At 42.3% G+C, this 21,462-nt stretch overlaps 1 protein-coding gene across 2 annotated transcripts; it reads right to left on the bottom strand.

Moving 5' to 3' along the window:
- Positions 1-6,699: 6,699 nt before the first annotated feature.
- LOC105074427 (dihydrodiol dehydrogenase 3) lies at positions 6,700-20,801 on the bottom strand. 2 transcript variants are annotated; one of them, XM_074357978.1, is made up of 9 exons: positions 20,645-20,801; positions 18,533-18,700; positions 17,558-17,674; positions 16,223-16,300; positions 15,668-15,790; positions 13,130-13,239; positions 11,807-11,972; positions 9,424-9,506; positions 6,700-6,893 (listed from the first exon to the last, which is right to left on the bottom strand). In XM_074357978.1, the coding sequence occupies exons 1-9, from the start codon at positions 20,726-20,728 to the stop codon at positions 6,851-6,853; spliced, it is 972 nt and encodes a 323-aa protein (XP_074214079.1). In that variant the 5' UTR covers positions 20,729-20,801; the 3' UTR covers positions 6,700-6,850. The 2 variants fall into 2 exon arrangements, with proteins under 2 accessions (XP_074214079.1, XP_074214080.1); XM_074357979.1 differs by lacking the exon at positions 16,223-16,300.
- Between the last annotated feature and the right edge of the window lie 661 nt (positions 20,802-21,462).

Below are 21,462 nucleotides of genomic sequence, written 5' to 3'. Positions count from 1 at the left end.
TGATATTGTATCCTACACTTTACTGAAATTTTTATTAGTTTTTACAGGTTTTGGTTTCATATTCATGGTTTTCTACATACAGGATTGTGTCATCTCAGAACAGAGACACTTTTACTTCTTCCTTTGCATTTTGAGTACAAATGACTTCCTCTTGTTTTCTTACTGAAGCTGGAACTTCAAAAACTGTGTGGACTGTGAGTGGCAAAAGCAGGAAAATTTTCATATTATTGAATAGCAGAAGTGCTTTTAATCTTTCATCACAGTATATGATGTTCGTTCTGTCTTTTTCATATATGGGCTTCATTATGTTGAGACAAATTCTTTTTCTTCCTAATTTGTTAAGTGCTTTTTATTATGTAATGATGCCGAGTTGTGTCAACTCACTTTTTCACATCATGAGATTTATCGTGTGGCTATTCCTTCCTGTTTCTGTGGTGCGTTGCCATTTCGGCTGCTTTCCTCATCATTACTGTGCAGACTTACACAGAGAATTGTAGAGCTATGGCAATCCATTTTGAATTAATAACAATTGAATGGCCACACCGTAAAAACTCGTACTCCTAGGGAGCTCTGATCCCGTCTCGCATTTGTGTTACTGATGTGGCTTGTTTCATCTTTATACTTTGTGTTCACGGTGACATTGATGGATAAATGTTTTTACCCACTGGTCTTTTAAGTCTTGTCAAACTGAAAAAGTAGAGGTATAAATCAAAATGACAAGAATAAATAATTTTATATTTACTCCTATATAGACCTACACCAGAGGTCTTTATATCTTCTTATGGCTCTGAGATGCTATCTAGCTTCTGTTCACTTGAACCATAATGATTCCCTTCACGATTTTCACAGGGCAGTTCTAAGGATAACAAACTTCTTCATTTTTTTGTTTATCTGAGATTTTCTTAATTATGTCCTCATGTTTGAAAACATTTTTTCAGGATATAGAATTCTTGAATGACAGGGGGTTTTTTTCTTTCAGATTTAAATGAATAATTTTACTGCCCTACGTCCTCTGATGATTCTGATGAGAAATCCAATAATAATCTGCACAGAATCCCTGCTGCCTGATGAGTCATCCTTCTTTTGTTACTTTCAAGATGGTCTCTCGTCTTGTTTTGAACAGTTTAAACAGTTTGAAAGTATGTAAATATGGATATCTTTGTCTTGATTCTACCTGTAGTGCTTTGAGTTTCTTAGATGTGTTAATTCATCTCTTACATCCAATTTCTAGAGTGTTTATTAGCTCTTCATGTAATCTCTGTCCCATTCTCTCTCTCTCATTCTGGGACTCTGATAATGTGTGTATGTGTCCAGATGATGGTGTCCTCTAAGCCCTTTTGTGTCTGTTCACGTAGCTTCATATTTCCTTCTTGTTCTCTAAGCTCTATAATTCCTATACCTTATTTGACATTGTCATTATCATTCTTGATATTATCATTTTGATATTATCATGTATCATTTGCCTATTTTCCTCCAGTTTTTTGCCAAAGGTTTCCTTTAATAACTTCAGCATAAAAAAGACAGTTGTTTTAAAACAGTTTGTCTATTAAGTTCACTGCCTGTTCTCATTTAGGAAAAATTTTGCCAATCAATTTTAATCTTTAATGGACCATGTTTTCACTTTCTTTTAGAGCTTTGATTGTGAGTTTATACTTGAGCAATTAAAGCAAGAGCCAGCTACCCACAGTTTGCAGATTTGTTCCACGTCACGACAGTTCTACAATTAGCCTGGCATGCTGCTCGTCCTGGGATCAGCCCAGCGTGGAAGCCAAAGGGCTACTGGGTTCATTTCTGAGCCTGCATCTTGGCCTGGGTGTGGCTTTTTGATTCCCCTGAATACATGGCCACTTTTGAATGCCTTAATCTCCCTCAAAACCATGCCCCAGTTCTACACAGAGTTTTACATTCTCTAGTCTATGTCTCCTCCCTTGTTCCTGGCATCTCTGCAGATGTAGTCTGCCTGCAGTCACCCTACACAGTGCACATAAATTTCCAACCATAATTTCAGATGAGTAAGGAGAAAATACAGTTCTTCATTTTGCTATGAATTGATTTATTCGGGGCTATTTCAAAATTGACCTTTCGTGGGAAGTGGTAGCTGAAAAGCCTACTGTATTCCAGATTCATAAGCAAGACTTGGGGATCCCTCTGATCACCACAGACTGGTTCCACAGAGACATCCATTGTCCTGAGTCCTTCGGTCCGTTCAGGCCTCTGGCTCTGCATGCCTGTGATTGTCAGCCCAGCTCCAGAGGGAAAAGAGATGGTTACTGCTTTGAGGTCTCAAAGTCTAAATGTTGGGAAACAAGTGCTAAAGGCTTCACATAATTGCCTATGTGAGTGAGTGGACGGATGGCAGATTGTAACTGTGCTGGAACAAGAGACCCTACAGCAGAGGACTCCTTTCTTATTTTCCAGACCATAGAGACTTTCTCTCAGACAGTATCTGAAAGGTTTCACATGACACAACAATGTTGACATTCACAAGAGAACATCAAGAACTATTGCTCAAATGCACTGAAATTCAAAGTCATTTATCTTATTATTTGGTAACAAACTTTCAAAGTTGCTTCCCATCAAGTCTGTGCTCATGATCTCTAAAGCATCTTTTGTTCTGCCTGTCAGGGAGGAACCTTGACCACATGGATATGCCTCAGGCTCACCCAAAGCTGGTAGAATCCAAGTGAAGCACCCCAATACTCACTCCAGCAAACACCAGATTTAATGTCCCAAGTATGCACATATTGTTTTGAGTGAACTAGTAGAAACCTGCTTTTGCCATTTTAGCTGTCAGTTCCAAGGTCAAAGACACAAAGCCTGCACCAATTAAGCAAAGCACTGCCCACTCATCCCACTAGATCTTTAGTAGCATTTCCTTAATTCATAAGACTTGGACCTTGTATCAACCAGCACTTCCTTCCTATGTTTCCTTAGAACTTAACACTCATATTACATTTAATATGACCGAGGCAAAAGCTAGAACAGAGGCATGCTTAAGCAGTAACTCATTGCATTGAGAGATGTGAAGTACCTTATGAAGACAGAAGCAGATAACGGCTTACAAAATACGCCTGTTAAGTGGTATTGAATGTTTCCAAAGAAAAACCACAAACTACTCAAACTCTACAAAGACCTTCCCACATAAAGTCTATCAAATAGCCACACCCAACTCACTCCTGAAACTTTTATAAAAACTTCAGATGCCGGGACCCACCCGGGACTTAGGAGAAAGCAAAGGAAGTTGATCCCAGCTCCCTGTGGGTAAAAAGACTAGTCTGATGCCTTGGATCCAGTGTGGGCTTGAATGGGAGGAGTGAGATGCAGGATTACAGAGACAGGAGGGGAACCGTGGTCACCAGCACTGAGGCCACCTCCAGCAAGCCAGGACCGTGGTCAGGGGCTACACCCTCCAGCTGGCCTCCAGCCTGCAAAGTTCCCTTACAGACAGTATGACGATGTGGTCCATCTCTGTGTTACCCCCACAATTATGGGCTGGTCCCACTTGTGCAGACAAAGAATAAGCACTAAGGACTCTGTGAAGCTGTGTGAGTTGTGGAAAGGGCAGATGGCTTGTGGCAGAACAGTGACTTCTGCCTTCACGGGACCCAGACGCCCAGAGGTGGGGCTGGAGGGGTGAGCCCCGGGTGTGCTGCTCCTTCAGGGACCCCAAGGCAGACTCTGATGTGCTGGACACAGTGTGGATCCCAGAGGCTCAGGCTGCACGGTCTCCCGGTAATGCAATGCCCAGTACAATCCTCCATTCTCCCAACCTTCACAAGAGAAGCAGGCTGGTCCACCAAGGCTTTTGCTTGTAGAGAAAACAGCAAATATTTGCTCCTCAAACCATATATTGATATGTTGTTTTTAAAAAATTAAAGTATTGGCCAGTAGTTTTTGTCTCTAGGAAGTGGCCACATTGGTTAATGACTTATCTGTGCTGAGAGGGGGTGACATTGTGCTCTGTGTGAACAAAACTAGAGTTCACGTGGGCTGGGCGGGGGCTAATGGGTGGGGAAGTGGTGACCAACAGCCAGAAGGGCACAGCTTTGGGAAATGGGGGAGAAGTGGATTGTGTGGGGGGAGGGCTGGGGATGGGAGGGAGGGGTAGAGAGGACAGGAGGCCCTGTTGTTGCCCTGGGAGGGTCCTGGGGAAAGAACAGAGACACTGATGGGTTTTAATGATGGTGTTGGATGGAATTTGTAACTCTGCCATTCTAAGCACAACGCACTTCACTCACTGTGGTGCCATGGAGTGGGTTCTGTTTGAAGAGTAAAGTGTATCCCAAATGTGGCCTCGAAACGAGGGAAGAAGAATGCCGATGCTTTTTTGCAGCGTTTCTTACTTTACCATCACTGCATCCTACCATCAAAGCCCCAGAACCCACTGGAGTCATGGTCCCAGAGGTGACTCAGCAGTTTTCTCAGGCTCCGAAACCCCTGGCCGGGCGTAAAGGGCGAGGGAGGTGGAAAGGAGCGTTTTGAGCTTTGACGGCTCCTTCAGTGCCAGAGCTGACTTTGAAAACAACCAGGTCAAGAAAACCTATCCCAAAGTTGGCTTAACCTGCACAGAACAGTGTTACCTTCTTAAGATGAGGGTCAGAGGTAAGGCCGGCGCTGGGAAGGTCTGGGGAGCACAGGGCTTCTCTGAGGGTCTCTTGCTCTTCTGATTTCTCATCTATTTTTGTGGCTTTGAGTGGCAAGTATCTTCCGACAAATCCCGAACATCTGTATGTGGTCTACACCTCTTCTGTGACCCCAGCCTTCTCTGCCCAGCTGTACACACAGCGTCCTCACTTGGGTACCTAACAGGTATCTCAAACATATGCATCTAAAACTGAACTCATGATCTTCCACAAATGTTTGCCGCCTCAACACACCCATACACACCACCTCCATCTAAGAAAATGGCATCTCGTTTTTCCTGTTCCACAACCAACAATGTCTGGGGTGAGTGTTGATTCCCCGTTTCCTTTCACCACATGCCCGAGATGTTAGAAAGCTTAGTGGACTCTACCCTTAAAATACATCCATGTCCAACAGATCTGACCACCCGTAGTGCTCATGCTGTGTCATCAGAGCACTTGGACAGAGCCCTTAAAAAGGGCTCGTTTTCATCATTTTCTTCTCAACATAAGACCCAGAGTGTCATTTTTTTTTTTTAAGATGTCAGCTCATATAACCACTCTGCTCAAAACCCACGATGTCATTCTTCATTTCTGTCAGAGTAAACAGCCTTCCAAAAGCCTGGCTGTCATGACATCCTTGACCCACTGGCTATCTGGCCCTTATCTTCAACTTTGATCTCATCCCTCATTAACCTCCAGCCATGTTAGCCTACATGCTGTCATTAAATGACATAGAAACACTCTTTCTTCCGGCCTCAGCATTTTCTGTTCCATATCCCATGTCTCCACAGAGCTCACTTTTTGCCTTAATTTTTGGTCAAGAGTTATCTTCTCAGTGAAACCTTTTCTGACCACTTCACAATATAAATAGCACCTAACATTCCCACTCACCCCTCCCCACAGTACTTCCCACCCCCCTTCCCTGCTGTCTTTTCCTCCAGTCGCTGTTAGAAGTCATGAGGCTTATGAGATTGTAGCCTGACTTGGGAGCTAGCAAATGAGCTTGCCCTGGTTTCACGGAAGCTGCTAGAGGAAGGGCCATTTATTACTGACAACAAGTGCTGCAGCCAAAGTCAGAGCGCTGTACTCCAACTTTGCTGAGACATAATTCACAGTTCCCGTTGAGTAGTCCAGGTTTACAACATGATGATTGGGTGGACATACACACTGTGAAAATGTTCACAGCAAGGTGTGTGGTGCTAGCACCTGGGCCCCCGTGTCTGCAGGGGGAGGTGAAGGGGCCCAGGTGACACCCGAGCACCCAGCAGGCCGAGTTACAGGAAAAGGCACCTGAGTCTAGGGCCCCTGGGCCAATTGCAGGAGGCGCTGAGCGCCCCTGCTCCTCTCTGGGGAGAGGCGTTTTCTCTGTGTTACTGGACAGTCACACGCCTTCTGATTCCCTGGAGGGAGACACACTGTCTGTATTGCAAGGCGGTTCACTGTACAAACAGGAAGGGCTGAACGATGAAGGGTCATCAGTTCTTCTGCAGATCAGGGGTCCAGAGATGTGCGAGACTGTACGGGGTTCTCTCCCGTCGGGCACTTGCCCACCTGGAGCAGCTCAATCCCCCTGCTGTCACTCAGCCTTCATCCTCCACTAGACTGTGAACTCAAGATGTTTCTTGTTAAAATTTATTTCCTGTCTATGTTATTTACTGAGAAGACAATGTCTGGCACGTCAGGATTTTCAACAAAGTTTTCCTGAGTAGATCAACGAATGAATGCCGAATTATGCAAGAACTCATCAGAAGCTGGATCCAGGCAGATGAGTAAGAAATACATAAATAACCACATGCACAGTTTACAACAAGCAAAATATAATACTGCTTTGTAAAATAATATCTGATAGTCTATAAAAATACTTAGCTAAACTAAACAATAAGTATATAACCTGTATGTAGAAGATTGTTTTGATTTGTAAACCAACACACACATTTGTATCGGAAAAATGAAGAAAAATGTACTAAGAATTTTTTTTAATGAGCTAAACACAGGTGATCTTTATTTTGTACTCTCTCATTTCCCACATTTTCTGTAATTAGTATGTATTATTTTAATTATCAGGAAAAACAAGTATCATTAATTTAAAGTTTTATTATTGCACAATTTTTTTAAAAATAGAAAGGCAAGCTTTCTTAAAGTTCAGGCACTGCTTTTCATCCCCTCCGCTGAGCACAGAAATCCTCTTCACAGCCCTCGGCAGGAGGCGTGGTGGAGACTCAGAGTCAGTATTCTTCAGAAAATGGGTACTCAGGGTGACCAACACCACTGAAAGAGAAGGACGGACAGTCACTCATCAACTCTGTCCTGCTGTCAAACAGGAGCTTTCTCTGCGTGCAGTCAGGGTGGGCTAAAAACATGAAATGTACAACAATCCCCCCCCTTCTCTCCCAGCACACGTACACGCAGGCGCCTGGTCCAAGTGCAAATGGCACTTAGATGCCCACCTCCCACGTTCAGCTGTAATATTAACTCCACGGTGACAAGTATCTCACTGAGATTAGAGTTTATAGGAGGTGCAAGGTCTATGGCTAAACGTGGGGGTCGGTTCGGCCCCAGGGGAAATCCCTGACCCTGGGTGTTGAGAAGGATCTCAGTTCAGGACTTTGCTGCTCTTTATCACATATTCATTCGACAAATAAATACTGAGCACCGCCAACAATACGGGGGCCTCCGCTAAGGGACTCTGGTCTATTCAGGAGGGAGCACGTCCACCTGAATGATCGCACCTACGAAATGTGAAGCGCTTTTCTGAATGTCTGGTTTATGAGAGCACTGGTTATTCAGGAATTAGAGTTACTAAGACAGGAGGGAAGAGGGTAGGGCACAACAACTCAAGTAATGACAACAATTTAACACCAAAATGGTGGAAGATTCACCAAATGGTGGAAGATTCACCTCCTAGTTGGCCTGAAGGACGAAGAGGTTTAACTTCCAGTAGACCTTGAGCTTCATTAGATGCTCATTGTAGCAGCGTGATCAAATAACATGCCCGCAGGTGCCATGACAGCCCCAAGGCTAACGTAAAAGGCCAAAGAGTGGGCGGTGGCCTGATTCCTGGTAATCTCAGTCCCTTCCCCAGGGCAGCTGGATTGATCCCACCTGCAGGCGTGTGAAGCTACCAAGACCATAAAAAGTGACAACACCACGGCTAGGGGCCCTTTGCGCTCTCTCTCCCCTTTGGAGGCGGCCTGCACTCTGTCTATGGAGTGTGTGCCTACTTTACTTTAACCTGAGTACCCAATCCCCACACCTCTTTCCTTGCCTTTCTCTTGCCTTACACTCTATGCAGTGTGTATCTCTCTAAATAAATCTACAGTTACTCAACAGTGGCTCACACTTGAATTCTTCCCCGTGTGTAGCCAAGGACCCACACTTAGCAGGGCACATCCCAGGGGCTCAACCTAGACCTGGGACTTGGCCCTCCTGAAGCCCCACATCTGATTTCCTGCATCACCTCTACTGTTTCCCTTTATCCCCATGTTCTCATTTTTCTTTCTAAATTGGTTCTTTCCAAATCAGCTCATTAACAAATGCCTTCTGGGCAATTCCACATGTGGATAGCCATGCTGTTGACACAGGATCACAAAGATGAGGCAGTCTAGGCATTCAGAGCCTGATGAGGGAGAACAGAGTCACATGTGAAAGCCTTTGAGTATAGAAAAGTCACTTTCCACTTTTTTTTTTCATTTGTAATCTCTTTTCTCAGAATCATGATATAGCTCTACGAACAGAGAAGAAAGTTTTGAGATCTTACATTAGATTTAAATCTTCATTTTATCACTAATATGTACTTCTCTTCTCTCTAAACTCCCTTGCAAACTTCTCTCACTTTGATGAGTCTCCTTTCTCTTCAATCCTGACATCCTCCTACAGGAATTCAACATGGAATTCCATGTGTGTGAATAAATCAAAGTCAGGGACAGAGGGGCTCCCCAGGGGATGGTCTCCTGAGGGACAAAGGAAACACTGACAAAAGTCTTAAATCAAGAAACCAGAGGAATGCAGATGAGTTTATCTGGGTGTGTGCTGCAGAAGATACAGCAGACGCCACCTGGAGGGACAGTGAAGTTCACCATTGGTTTGTCACTCAGTCTGGTGAGACTACAAGGAAGAGAAAATGGAGTTGGATGGGGAAAAAATGCCAATGGGATGTATTTTGTATTTTGAAGAAATGGATAGTGTCTTGAAAAAAGGAAAACCCATTAAGGAGAAAAGCCACCAAACATTGAGGGGAGGGGGTGGCAGCGGGGCTGTGTTGTGATCTCACAGCACCACACACACTGACCTTCATGGACCCTTACACTATAAAAAGTATTAATATTACATTTAACAATTGTGTTGGATAAAAATGAATGTAATCCAAGCTTGATTCATTATTACAGTCGTAATTAATATAATAATTTCCCCTGATTTTAAGCAGAATGAAAGTGGAAACATTCTCAGAGGTCCCTAAAAGACTAGGGGGCTGTACACACTGTGCCTTCCTTGTATAATGTGCACATCAGCCCTGGGTGGGCGTACAGCAGGCACAGAGAATAAAGGCATAAAAGTAGTGAATTCACCATGATGTGGACACTGGTCATTCTGCTCATGGGCTGTCCTGAGCCCACTCACATTTATGTTGTGTCAGAGGCTCAGCCCTGGAGGAAACCTCTGGTTTGAGTTCTACAGGGAGCTCCTGGTTTCTCCTACACTGGAAATCAGGACTGCCTTCCTGGTTACAGAAACTTAGTTCCACTGCTAAGCCGCATGCTACAGAAAACAGTGTATGTGAAACAATCTACAAGTCACTTACAGCAGAAAATCACAATATCGTAAGTTTCTGTTGAGGCTGTCAATTGCTTTCATGTCTTCTGGTGTCAATTCAAAGTCAAAAACCTGGAAAGAAGGGAAAACTCACATTAAACTCTTCCCCAGGGAGAGGACTTGCACCTGGATGGGACCTGGAGGACTTGCACCTGGATGGAGGCAAGAAGAGGGTACAGGGAAGCCGTGCCTGGCCTCAGCTTCCAGGTGAACTGGTCTGGGACCCCTTCTGCTGAGTTCTCCGCCCCTCCTTTCCTGCCCCCTTTCCTTCTCTGCTCCTCTTCACAGAGGGTTACAGCTCAGCAAGCCCATATCTTTCTAAGTGAAATTCTTGTGGCAGAAAAAAAAAAAACCTTGTTGGACAATCTGGACAAATCACTTGCACTTGTGCAAACATTAGACTAGATTTTCCTTCTCAATATTCCTAAAGTTTGACACAGCTTTGAGATGAAGCAAGCATTGGAAGGAGGAGTCTCCAAGTGTAAAAGTCTCTCCAAGAATCAGATATCAAGCTTACTCATTATGCATGAATAAATCTACAAAATAGGATTATATAAATGCCCTTGTGGAGAACACTATGGAATACATTTAAAACATTAAGGACACCAAAATAATTAGAAGTTCATATCACAATCATGGAATAAAAATCTCAATTATGTAAAGAATTCAGATTTCTCTATAGTGACCTAGTGTTTCAATGTAACATGAACTCAGACACTTAGTCTTTTCTGAAAGCTGGTAAAGTGACACTCAATATTATATACAAGAACTGCTGATCAAGAGCAACCAAGAAACCCTTAAAGAAGAAAAAGTTACCATTTAGTAAAGCAATGAGTATTGTCCACTATATGAGAGTGCACAAAAGCAAATCATTAAGTAGGACACAGAGGACACATAACTACTTATGGACTTTTGATATATGACAGAGTTGACAATGAAAATCTGTGGGAAAATATGGACATTTGGATTTTGATTTAGTTACATGTTTATGAATATATATATATATATATATATATATAAAATCCTTTTTCAGTCATATTACAAAGTCAATTTCAGATGCATTACACACCCAGGTTTGAATGGAAGGATGAAGATACTTTTTCACGGTAATATTTCCTTGCCCCTTTAACTGATATGACCTGTGACTTGCATTGGACAGTAAAATTTGCCACAAGCAGTGGTGAGTCAGTTCTGACCCTTGACATGAGGAGGATTTTTTCCCACTCACCGCCTTGGGGTCACACCACTGTGCTGAGATGAAGACCAGGTTGGGGGGCCACAGTCTAACCAACTGTATGTGAAAAACTATGTGGAGCAGAGTGTAGGCTCCTCTGACAAGAGCCAAATTCACCTGGTAAAGCAGAACTGCCCAGCTGCTCTGCATGTAACTGCAAACATATGAGAGGCCCAGCGAAGAACAGAACAGCTTAGCTCAGTGCAGGCTTATTGTCAAACCACAGGGTCATGAGCTACATAAATGACCTTTGTAATAGACCCCATAACTGGGGAGAGTTTGCTGTACAGCTCTGGCTAACGGTATAATAATGGTCTCCTACACAAAAATCAAAAGATTTTAGCAAAAATGGACAAACTCTAATACCGGAATATCTCAAAGGCCGAAACACAAGATCAAAAGTATGTAAATAGCACTACGGTAGCAATCAAGGAAATGCAGAGTAAGCCGCCATGAACTGCAGGTTGAAGATCACGGCTGTAGCTTCCCTGAGCCCCAAATTGACATGCCGGAAACCTCGCCCCCACTGTGATGATATTACAACATGGGGTCTCTGAGTGGTGATGCAGTCATGAGGGTGGAACTCCCTTGAATGAGATTAGAAAGCAATTCATACACCATAAAAAAGACTTAAGAGAACTCCGTTGCTCCTTCTACCACGGAAAGCTACTATGAGAATTCTCCAAACCAGGACAGGGCCCTCGCCTGACCACACAAGGGCCCTGGTCTCAGAATCCAGCCTTTAGATCTGTGAGAATTAAATTTCAGTAGTTTCTAAGACACCCAAGGTCTGGTATTTTGTTAGAGCAGCCAAAATGGTCTAAGAAAGTCACATAATCCAATTTCCTGATTGGAGAATTTAGACATGAGGCATCACTTGCACAGGGTGACAGAATAAACTGCAAATGCAATGCCGAAACTAGCATCTCTCCTTTCTGCCCAATCTCAATTCTCCTTCACCGTGCAGCCTCTCCTGCTGCAAGTGCAGGTGGAGAAAACCCTTAGGATCTCACGTAAGTCACCAGTGCAGGAAATAAGGGTAACTCATCTTGGCCCAAAGACGCCTGGAAAGCTGCACACAGAGTGACCCCCGTGGAGGGTATGAGTTAGGAGCCCTGCCCCTCACCCCACGCATCACCTGCATGTTCTCCTTGATCCGCTTCTTATTGTAACTCTTGGCCAGAACCACCACCCCGCGCTGCAGCTGGTAGCGAAGGGCAATCACGGCTGGAGTTTGCTTGTGCTTTTTGGCAATGGCACCAAGAAGCGGGTCGTCCAAGAGAACGGGGAGGCTTTGGTCCACCCTGGAAGGAAATTCAGAAACGCTGAGGAGCTGACACTGAGCATTGAGTTCGTTAGGAGGCTTCCCAAACAGACCAACTAGGTCCACCTAGACCAGTGCTTCTCAAAATGTGTCCCTGACCATCAGCATCTGGGATCTAGTTAGAAATGGGAGTTCCGTGGCTGAACCCAAGACACAGGTAATGAGAAACTCAGGGGTGGCACCTAGCCACCTGTGTCACAAATCTCTCAGATCATTTGGATGCATTGGTGAGTTGAGACCAGTGCTTCCAAACCCACAGAAGTTTTACTCTTCTACTTCTCTGTGGCTGTTTTCTTCTCCAATCATAGCCCCAAAGTAAGGGCAAGGGCATGAAAGGAGAAATGGAAGGAAAACCTGAGACTTTTTTTATTTTAACTTTTCTCAGGTATTGACAAAAACTGAGTAGTCTCCAAATGAGAACTATTCATTGTATCATTACGTATAGTGTGCAATAAGATGTTTACAAAAATGGTCCAAAATCTAATTTTTCAGTCATGATAGACCTGAGAATTATATATTATTAACCCAATTTCAGATAAAAGATAAGGGATGCTTGAGCTGATTGTTGGAAATGTGTTCATTAGTTACTGAATAAATCATGACATAAACGTGTCTTTGGTCTCAGCTGGGGGTTAGATATAGATGGTAATGCAGACAGCGGTTATTGATTCATCTGTAAGAAATCATGTGATGGGAGAACACTGGCTGAATGGTGGGTGACAAAAGAGAAAGATTTCTTCCCTTCCTTCCTCCTGTCCTCCAAGCCAGTTGAGAGCTATCTTCAGAGCACTGAGTATGGTATGATTAAAAATATTGCATCAAGCAGGATTTTACAGCATACAGCTGTGTGAGCTGTACCTCGTGCCTGGAACCCAACTACTATTGGAAATTGTTTTTTAATCTTTTATTGGAGCTACTGGTTCACAATGAGCCAAAATGCCATTTGAGCACCTTCTGGAAGAAAAGAACTAGCACTCCTACCTTTTGGTAAGAAATACGCATATTTGTTGGTTAGAATTATTTACTATGGAGGTCTTATTAGAAATCTAACATTTTTAAAAGGGGAATATAATTTTCATTCTATTAAAAAATAGAGTTTTAGGGAAAGCCCCTGTTGTCTTCATTAGGGTTCATTACCATTTGGGGTCTCTGTGGGATCCCAGAGCACTGTAGGCAACCAGAACAATGTCCTTGGACTTGCAGAAATCCAGCAGTTTGCTCTGGTTGAGATAAGGGTGACATTCCACCTGCAGAATGCCAACACGGACAAGGGTCACATTATGAAATGGTAATATTAACATGACAGAGAAAGGTAAATATTTTTAAATGCTTTAAAAATAAAGCTGTGTAACATAAAATTGGAACTGGAAATGTCAACATCAAGTAATGACTTTTCAAAAATACATTTAAATCTCACCCTTGAAAAAGTTACAAGTAATGACATTCCTGAGAACAAGCAATCTAGGGGCCAGACCTGGATTACTAACCACCATCTTACACCAGCAGGAGACATGCCTCTTTCCAGATCTGGGACAAGAAAAGAACTGTTTGAATCCTGGACATCAAATTGTGCAGAAAGCAAGAATTTACTCCAAGACTCATGAAAAAACTGTCTGAAGGACTAAAAGAATCAGTCTGAGGGGGAGTCTGTTGGTGACATTTGGTTTGATTTGAGCGTCAAAGGGAATTATGAGCAAAAGCAATTGTAACACACAGAGTCGGTCAACGTCCATGAGTCCCTATCGATGAGAGAGGGAGAGAGAGCAGATATATATGCCTCCACTGAAGGTGATTATGACAACAAATCCATCCTCAGACACTGACAGTCAATGGGAAAGAGTTAAGTTTTTACCCTGCTTGTAGGAATAACTGTATCCTAATCTGACTCAATGAGGGAATTATATTTTTGCAGTAAATTGCCAAATAAGAATATTAATAAAGACTGTTCAAAATTGAAAATTAGTTTTTACACATCTCAATGAAATAACTAATTCAAGTGGAATTCATTGATGGATCCTCAAACCATAAGTAAAAATTTGAGGGAAATCAGTCTTCTAACAGCAATTACACTCCAGCAGATGACTAGGGAGTTTCAACAGGGAAAATACACATTGCCAGCTCTACCACGGGGACAGAGGTACCATCACTGATAGCGGGACAGATCGTCATATGTGCTTCTTACTGGATGGCGCTTTGAGAGACACATTATGCGAAGGACATTTCTTGACAAATGTTTAACCTTAATGTATTAAGGCGTTCAGATCTAACTACTAATATACATGAGCTGGGAATCAAGAAACAAATTAATTAATACCACAAAAGAATAATCTGATAAACCTATTATATTTTTCAAAACCTGCCTGAATTTCATGGTAAGTTTGTGTGACCATTCTATATTAAAAGAGGGTGATAAACATGACTCAGAGTGACATATGAATCACAATGAGATCCAGCACAACAAAATATTACATACATGTATGTATATTATTATTGTGTATATGTTAAGTACATATTAAATATTAACATTGATAATATTGATACTATATATATATATATATAATTTTATAATTTTATTGCCTGCATTTTCCAAAGAAGACTCTTACTCTTAAGCTTCAGGTTGTACTTGAGGACATTATGTTATATGAAATAAGACAGTCAGAGAAAGTCAAATATTACATGACAACAGTTATGTGACATCTAAATTGGTCAAACTCATAGAATCACACAGTAGAGTGGTGGCTTCCAGGCGCTGGAGGATGGAGACATTGGGCGTTGCTAATAATGGACTTAAAAGTCTCAATTTCCCAAGAAGAATAAACTCTAGAGACCTACTGGACCACACTGTCCCTAGAGTTCACAATATTGTAATGCATTGTACTGTATAGCATTGCACACTTAAATTTTTCTTATGAGTACAGATGTCCATTAACTTTTCACTCCACAATAATGTAAAAATACAAGAAAAGATGTAAGAATACAAAACCTAATGAATAAAATGTATTTAAACAGTTAATTTTATGGTGGAAATCTATGGGAGAGCTACAGCAAAGCTCAGTAAATCACAAGGTCTGCTGTACATTTCAGCTAAACGTTCCTCAGTGAGTGTTTCCTCTACTGTTGGTATCACCATAAGCCATTCACTTCATCCCTCTAACCTTGGTGACTTTCATGGTCTCCAGTAAATCTTTCAGTTCCATGAGTTTATTGAAGATCCCTCAAAACAGAGACACCAGGACCTTTAATTCCTACTTCATCTGATTTTCAATCTTTCTTTGTTTACTTCCCATTTCATGTTTTCAAGGCCTTCCTTCCTGTACACAGTTCCCTCCAAATCACATTCAACATCCAATTTCTAATGGTTTTGCAGCTCAGGGAAATGCCACCTTCCCCCTGACTTCCAGGTACCTATTCTAACCCTCCCTCATCTGCTTTCTCCTCCCTAGTTTCCTACACACAGTTTACCATTAAGGTCTCAACACCATTTACACCAAGACTTTATCAAACAGAGATACCATTATGGGTTCTATTCACAGCATTCTAGTCAGAGGCTCTGCTCTCTAGAACCTTCTGCCCCACAAAGGGAGGAGGAATAGGAAGGGTGCTGAGTAGACACCTGGCTGAGGTGCAGGAAGAAGGTTGTGAGGATCAGAAGGAGAGGAGAGCGAGAGGGCTCACCTGGTTGCAGACAGGCTTGTGCTTGAGCCCTGGCTTGTTCAGGATCTTCTCCAGCTGCTTGTGGTTAAAGTTGGACACACCGATGGACTTGGCCAGTCCCGCGTCCTTACACTTCTCCATGGCCTGGGGAGGAAGGGTGGTGATGAGTCATTTGTCACTGGCTATAGATCAGGAGTAAATGCAGGAAAGATCTGTTAAAATGGTCATCACCAGAATTAGGACTGATTATCAAGAAGAAAAATGTAATAAATCAAACAAGGGAAAGAGGTCATAACATAAGAATAAGAATCACAGTCTTCTTAGAAAACCCAAGACCGTATATGACACGTGGAAGGAAGGAGATGTCTATCTTCAGTGTCCCAAATTCCTCCCCTTTGTTCCTCTATAAACACTGAGGTAATGATTTCCCCCACACCACACCAGCATGGCAGCCTTTTTAAAGCTTGTTAATTGCTGAATCCGATGGTCCACACACCATTCCCACAGGTGGAAGAAGTGAAGGAGATGCCCCCTCCCCTGGCTTCCTCCCCTGTGCTCTCTCCTCCACAGACTCACCTCCCACGTGCTACACAGATCCACTGTGTCAAATATTACTTTTCCATTTTCATCTTTGGGAAGAGGGTCCTCCCCTGGCTGGAAGAGAAGCAGTCATCTGAGAGCTGTCACAAAGTAATTTCTCCAAGCATAGCCCTGCTGGAAGGCACACCTAGAACCAGGACACTCAACCTCCACGAGGCAGGTGTTGCAACATTCAGGATACTGGTATTTACAAAGTGGCCTGCACATGGAGCCATAAGGAACGTCTTTAGGAGACAGGCTTCCTTTAACCTCTTGCATTTACTATAAGTTGCAATGAATATAATTCTCCTGCTTCTTAATGGGGACTGTCAGGGATGTATGTGAATGGTCTGCCCTGTATACTTCCCTCTTGCAAAATGCCTCTAGTTAGCTAAGAATGGAAGTAAGTTATCTGATTTCTGGCATAACTGCAGTATTGACTTAGTCAATATTCCCTCTGAACACTGAGAGGGCACTCACATGAACCAAGCAGGATCAATCCAGGCCATCCTCAGGTTCAAAAGGAATGTGGACCATCCAGACATTCTTGCAAATGTTAATGACTATGAGCATTGACCTCAATCAAGGCCATATTTGCCACCAATGGAAAATATGGAGATAACAATGAAGAAAGGCAAGAGTAATGCTATGTTAAAGGATAGAGAAAAGAACACATTTCTGAAGACTACTGCCAGCCCTTAACTCTATCCGTGGCTGGACATCCCATTTACATAATTCATTAAGCTATTTTGTGTAGGATACCTTGCGTAGATTTCTGTGACCTAAAATCAAGAGTTCTACATAGCACAGTTGTTAATTGCTAAGTGCAGTCTATAAAATATTGTGAAGACACCCAACATTTTATGCAAGGTCTCCCAAGTCCTTCTAAAGAGTGATGATTTAGACCCATCCAGAGAAAACATCACCAAACTTCTGAACTTGAAAAGTGAAAGAGAAGATAAAATCATCATGTTCAAGTCTAAGGCACTCTCATCCCTCACTACACCAGCCCCAAAATCTGTGTTTATCCAATCCCAAAGAGACTCTGGAGTCACACTCAGGACCCTGTGCTGAACTTGCCCATTTTTATTTCCACAAGATTTTAAGGCAAATGGTGTGAGATTGCTGGACTCTGTTTTCTTGGGGGCATGGAAAGAAAATTAAGGATTCAAAAAAGTTACTAAAAATATAATAAGAAATTGTTACTTTGGGGATTCTACTGTACTGTAATCCTTACAACCTTCTAAAAAAATTTTAATTCAAACATTCATGCAAGTTACTAGATGTTTTGACATAAGAAATAAAATCGTTATCATCACACAAACTGCCAACCTTCATAGCCATGGGAAAGTGAATAATATAGAGGTCCACATAGTCCAGTTGAAGATCTTTCAGTGACTTTTCCAAGGCTGGTCGCACCAACTCTGGTCGAAGGAAAGTGGCCCAAAGCTGCAGAGGTTAAAGAATGCAAGCTGGGTTAAATCGTACTTCAGGTGATTTTGTTGTTATTTTTTTTCCTCTTTCACCTAATAGTTAGACCTTTCCACCGTTTAGGAACCAATGACCACTGAGGAAAAATACTGCCTTTCTTTTTGAGGATCTTTTTGACCTAAACGACCAATGTAAACTTTATTACTGGCTTGGCGTTATCATCAGTGCGTGTAGTAACAGTGGCAGGAGAAGACCCAGGAGGTCGAAAGTGGTACAGAATTAATTGCCATGTCCATCAACTAAATTGTGTTGGTACAGTTTGAAATCACTTCAAAAACTTGGACTAATTCAATCAGTCGATCCTCTTAGGAATAATTAGTATATATTTGTTTGCATAACTGAACAAATAGTCTTTTGATTGCATTAATATGTGCAGAACGCAACTGAAGACACTGTGACTGAATCTTGAGTAATACGCAGAGAGCCTCTCCTGTCCCCCTCTCTTACAGACAGAGGTGAAAACAGATTCACAATGTGAAGAAATTTTAGAAGGTCGCCCAGATATAAGGGAAGGTATATTATGATCCCAGTTCTCTGATTTATTAGCCCACACTAAGTCACACTGCTCTGGTCTACGCTCAGAGAAGTAAAGTGACCACACTTTAAAGTTACAATTTGAACACAGTGATGATGAGAAAGCCATCAACTCTCTAGTCTCTTATTTGGGGAGGGCACAAGATTTACTATGTAATATATGTGGAGAAAACTTTTACCAATATGCACGCTCACCAAAAAAATACTGGCTCCATTATATATCATTGGCACCTATGCACGATCACGGTTCACACATGGGCACACACGCCACACACACAGCACCTTTGAAGTGTAGAATATGTCGTCTCTCTTCACAGTGCCGTCTGCAATCTTGCTTCGGATGGCCTGTCCAACCTGCTCTTCGTTTTGGTAGACATACGCACAGTCAATATGGCGGAACCCAGCACCTATAGCGAATTTGGTGGCCTCTAGAGCTTCGCTCTTAGGAACCTACATAAGCAACAAAGGTTGTACTTCAATATCCACACGATTAAGAGATTGCTGAGGCGCAAGCTGTGACCTCCCCAAGCATCAACTTCTCTTCATGCCTTAGGTTCGTGCTGCAAGTGTGGTGATGAGCCCATAATGGGTTCTCTGGACTTTCCTGGTCAGTAATTAAAGGTAGAAATCCTGGAAACCCTTTAACTGCAGGCAATCTTTTATTGATCGCTGGAATCAGAGGTCCCCAAGACCACCCTCTTGCTCAGTGATTTGCTAGAAGAACCCAAAAGACTCAGCCAGAAGTTCTAGTCATCGATACGATTTACACTGTGAGATGTTTGCAATAAAAACAACAGTGGGATAAAGTACATGGTACAAATCATCAAGAAACAAGGTGAAAGCTTCTAAGGATCATCTATAAATGTAGTCACACAGAATACACCAAATAGAAACTAGCTATTCAGGGTGTACAAAGCAGTGTGTTCATAAATATATCCATTGTGAAATGACACCACAATCAAACAAGTTATTATAGCTATCACTTTACACAGCTTTTTGAGATGTGCACTGAGAAAACTGAAGGTCTACTCCATTAGCACATCTCAAGAACGTAATCCTTTGTTTTAAACTGCAATCACTGCGCTGCACGTTAGGTCTCCAGAACTTACTCATCATATACCTGAAGGTTTGATGCACAGATCAACATGGTTCCATTTTTCCCACCCCTGTTCCCATCTCCTGGTCACCATGCCTTTACTCTCTGCTTCTATGAGCTTGATCATTTTTAGATTCCACCTACAGAGATATTTTGTGGTATCTGTCCTTCTGGGTGTGGCTTATTTCACTTTGCTCAATGTTCTCCAGATTCATCAGTGTGGTTGCAAATGGCAGGATTAACCTCTTCTGTAAGGGTGAGTAACACTCCATTTTTTAAATCTATTTCAGAATCTTTTCTTTATCAATGAGGTAGATATTTGGAATAACTGCTCTCTGCCGGTTCCAGTCATGCTCTTTCCTTCAGGGTACAGCCATTCAGAGACTGACCAAGAAGTAAATACCAGTGAGCTTCAGGGATATCCTGGGTCCTTCCCTCCCCTCAACCCACTCTGCACTACAGAGTAAACAAGTCCTGTCTTCAGTCTCCAAAATGTCTCTGAAGATTTCCTTCTGTTTCATAGACAAGAAGAGGGAGAATCAAAGTTTAATTTAAGACCAGTCCCTTGTCCTACAACTAAATAGTTAAGAGACAAGTTACCCAGCACCCTTCTGACTTCTAGCCTAGAGACTTTACATTTTGCCCAACTTTCGTCCAAACACTGACGTCTATACTTTCATAAAATATATTGCAAAACCCAAGAATTGAAGCTTGACCTGTAAGATTGTAGCTCATTCCCTACAATGATATTATAATTTCCATCAGGATAAGTTCCAGCAGAACAGAAGTGCATAGCAAACCACAGATGGACTATTTCTGGCCTGGCAACCAGCAGGCTACCCCACAGCAGAAAAGCAATTCCCTCTCATTTGTTTTCATTCACCTCATCTTCAAGACCTCTTATCTCAAACATTTCTCTGATCTTTCTTGGAAGGGGAAAGATTTCTTGAATTGCTGATATATACAGAGAAACTGCTTCATTGCAATCACACTCAAAGCAAAGCAACTGACAGTCAGTGTTCTTGGCAACTGAGTTTCATCACTTCCATCAAGCTGGAAAAGAAATAGAAACTGTGGAGAGACCCAGAATGATCTGGAGGTGACCACAGTTTCAGAACAGGATGCAGAGTGAAGACTGAGTACTTTCTCCCCCGTCGCAAGGAATGGTTCTAGGCTGGTTAGGCGAAGCAAGGGGGCCTCCCAGACTCACCCAGGAACTCAGGGAATTTAAAGTCCAGTTTGTTTCCACCCATGTTGCATCTATTTTAAATGCTCAGCTCAAAGATCACTATTGTTACCTCCTCAGGTGCATAGGTGCCAAATCCCAGCACAGGAATGAAGCGGCCGTCATTAAGTTCCCGACGCTGATGTTTGGGATCCATTGCCTGTGGCTCCTCTGACTGAGCAGACTGTGATTCCTTCTGCTGCACTCATAGTTTATAAATAACAGGAAGGTACCACCCCAACTGCACCGCCCAATTGTTAGCAAATATATTGTGGGAGGAGCAGGTTAAAGCAGTAACCATGGAGTGAGAAACATTTGAAGTGAATTAACTTATTTGGTTTGTTATCAGAATAATCTTAAGTACTATCTAATGATAAATTCATCATTAATTTTGCAAAATTTTATCTTATCAGTTTAGTAAGTAATTTTCAACTTCTGGAACCATTTACATGATTATTAATTATTGCACAAGAGTTGCTGAATGGTTATTGACCAGATGATAGACTAGAAGCCTCCACAAAGCAACCTTTTTTATTTTTCTAAATATGACGCCTGATCTTGGTAAACCATCACTTGAAACAATTAACGATTTTGCAATACACACACACACACACAGTCACACAAATTAAAGGAGGGATTAATGAGCATTTTTCAAAATGTTAACACTTAATAAAGAATTAAAATCACAAATTAAAATTAATTTGCCTTACTAATTTCCCACGAGGAAAATTAGTGTGCTTTACAGTCTGGACAGGGGTGAAACCCTGACAGCTATACCAAAACCAGGCATTCCGGCAAACTGCTTGCTGGAGGTTGATTTTTAACAGGGTATGGACGTCCTGTGCCCTGGGTAACCTGGCTCTTACATTGTTCGTGCCTTTCATCTAGTTG

Source organism: Camelus bactrianus, chromosome 35 (assembly GCF_048773025.1).
Source record: "Camelus bactrianus isolate YW-2024 breed Bactrian camel chromosome 35, ASM4877302v1, whole genome shotgun sequence".
Lineage (NCBI taxonomy): Eukaryota > Metazoa > Chordata > Mammalia > Artiodactyla > Camelidae > Camelus > Camelus bactrianus.
The sequence above is the reverse complement of the archived record's forward strand: the minus strand, read 5'-3'. Positions and strand labels throughout refer to the sequence as shown.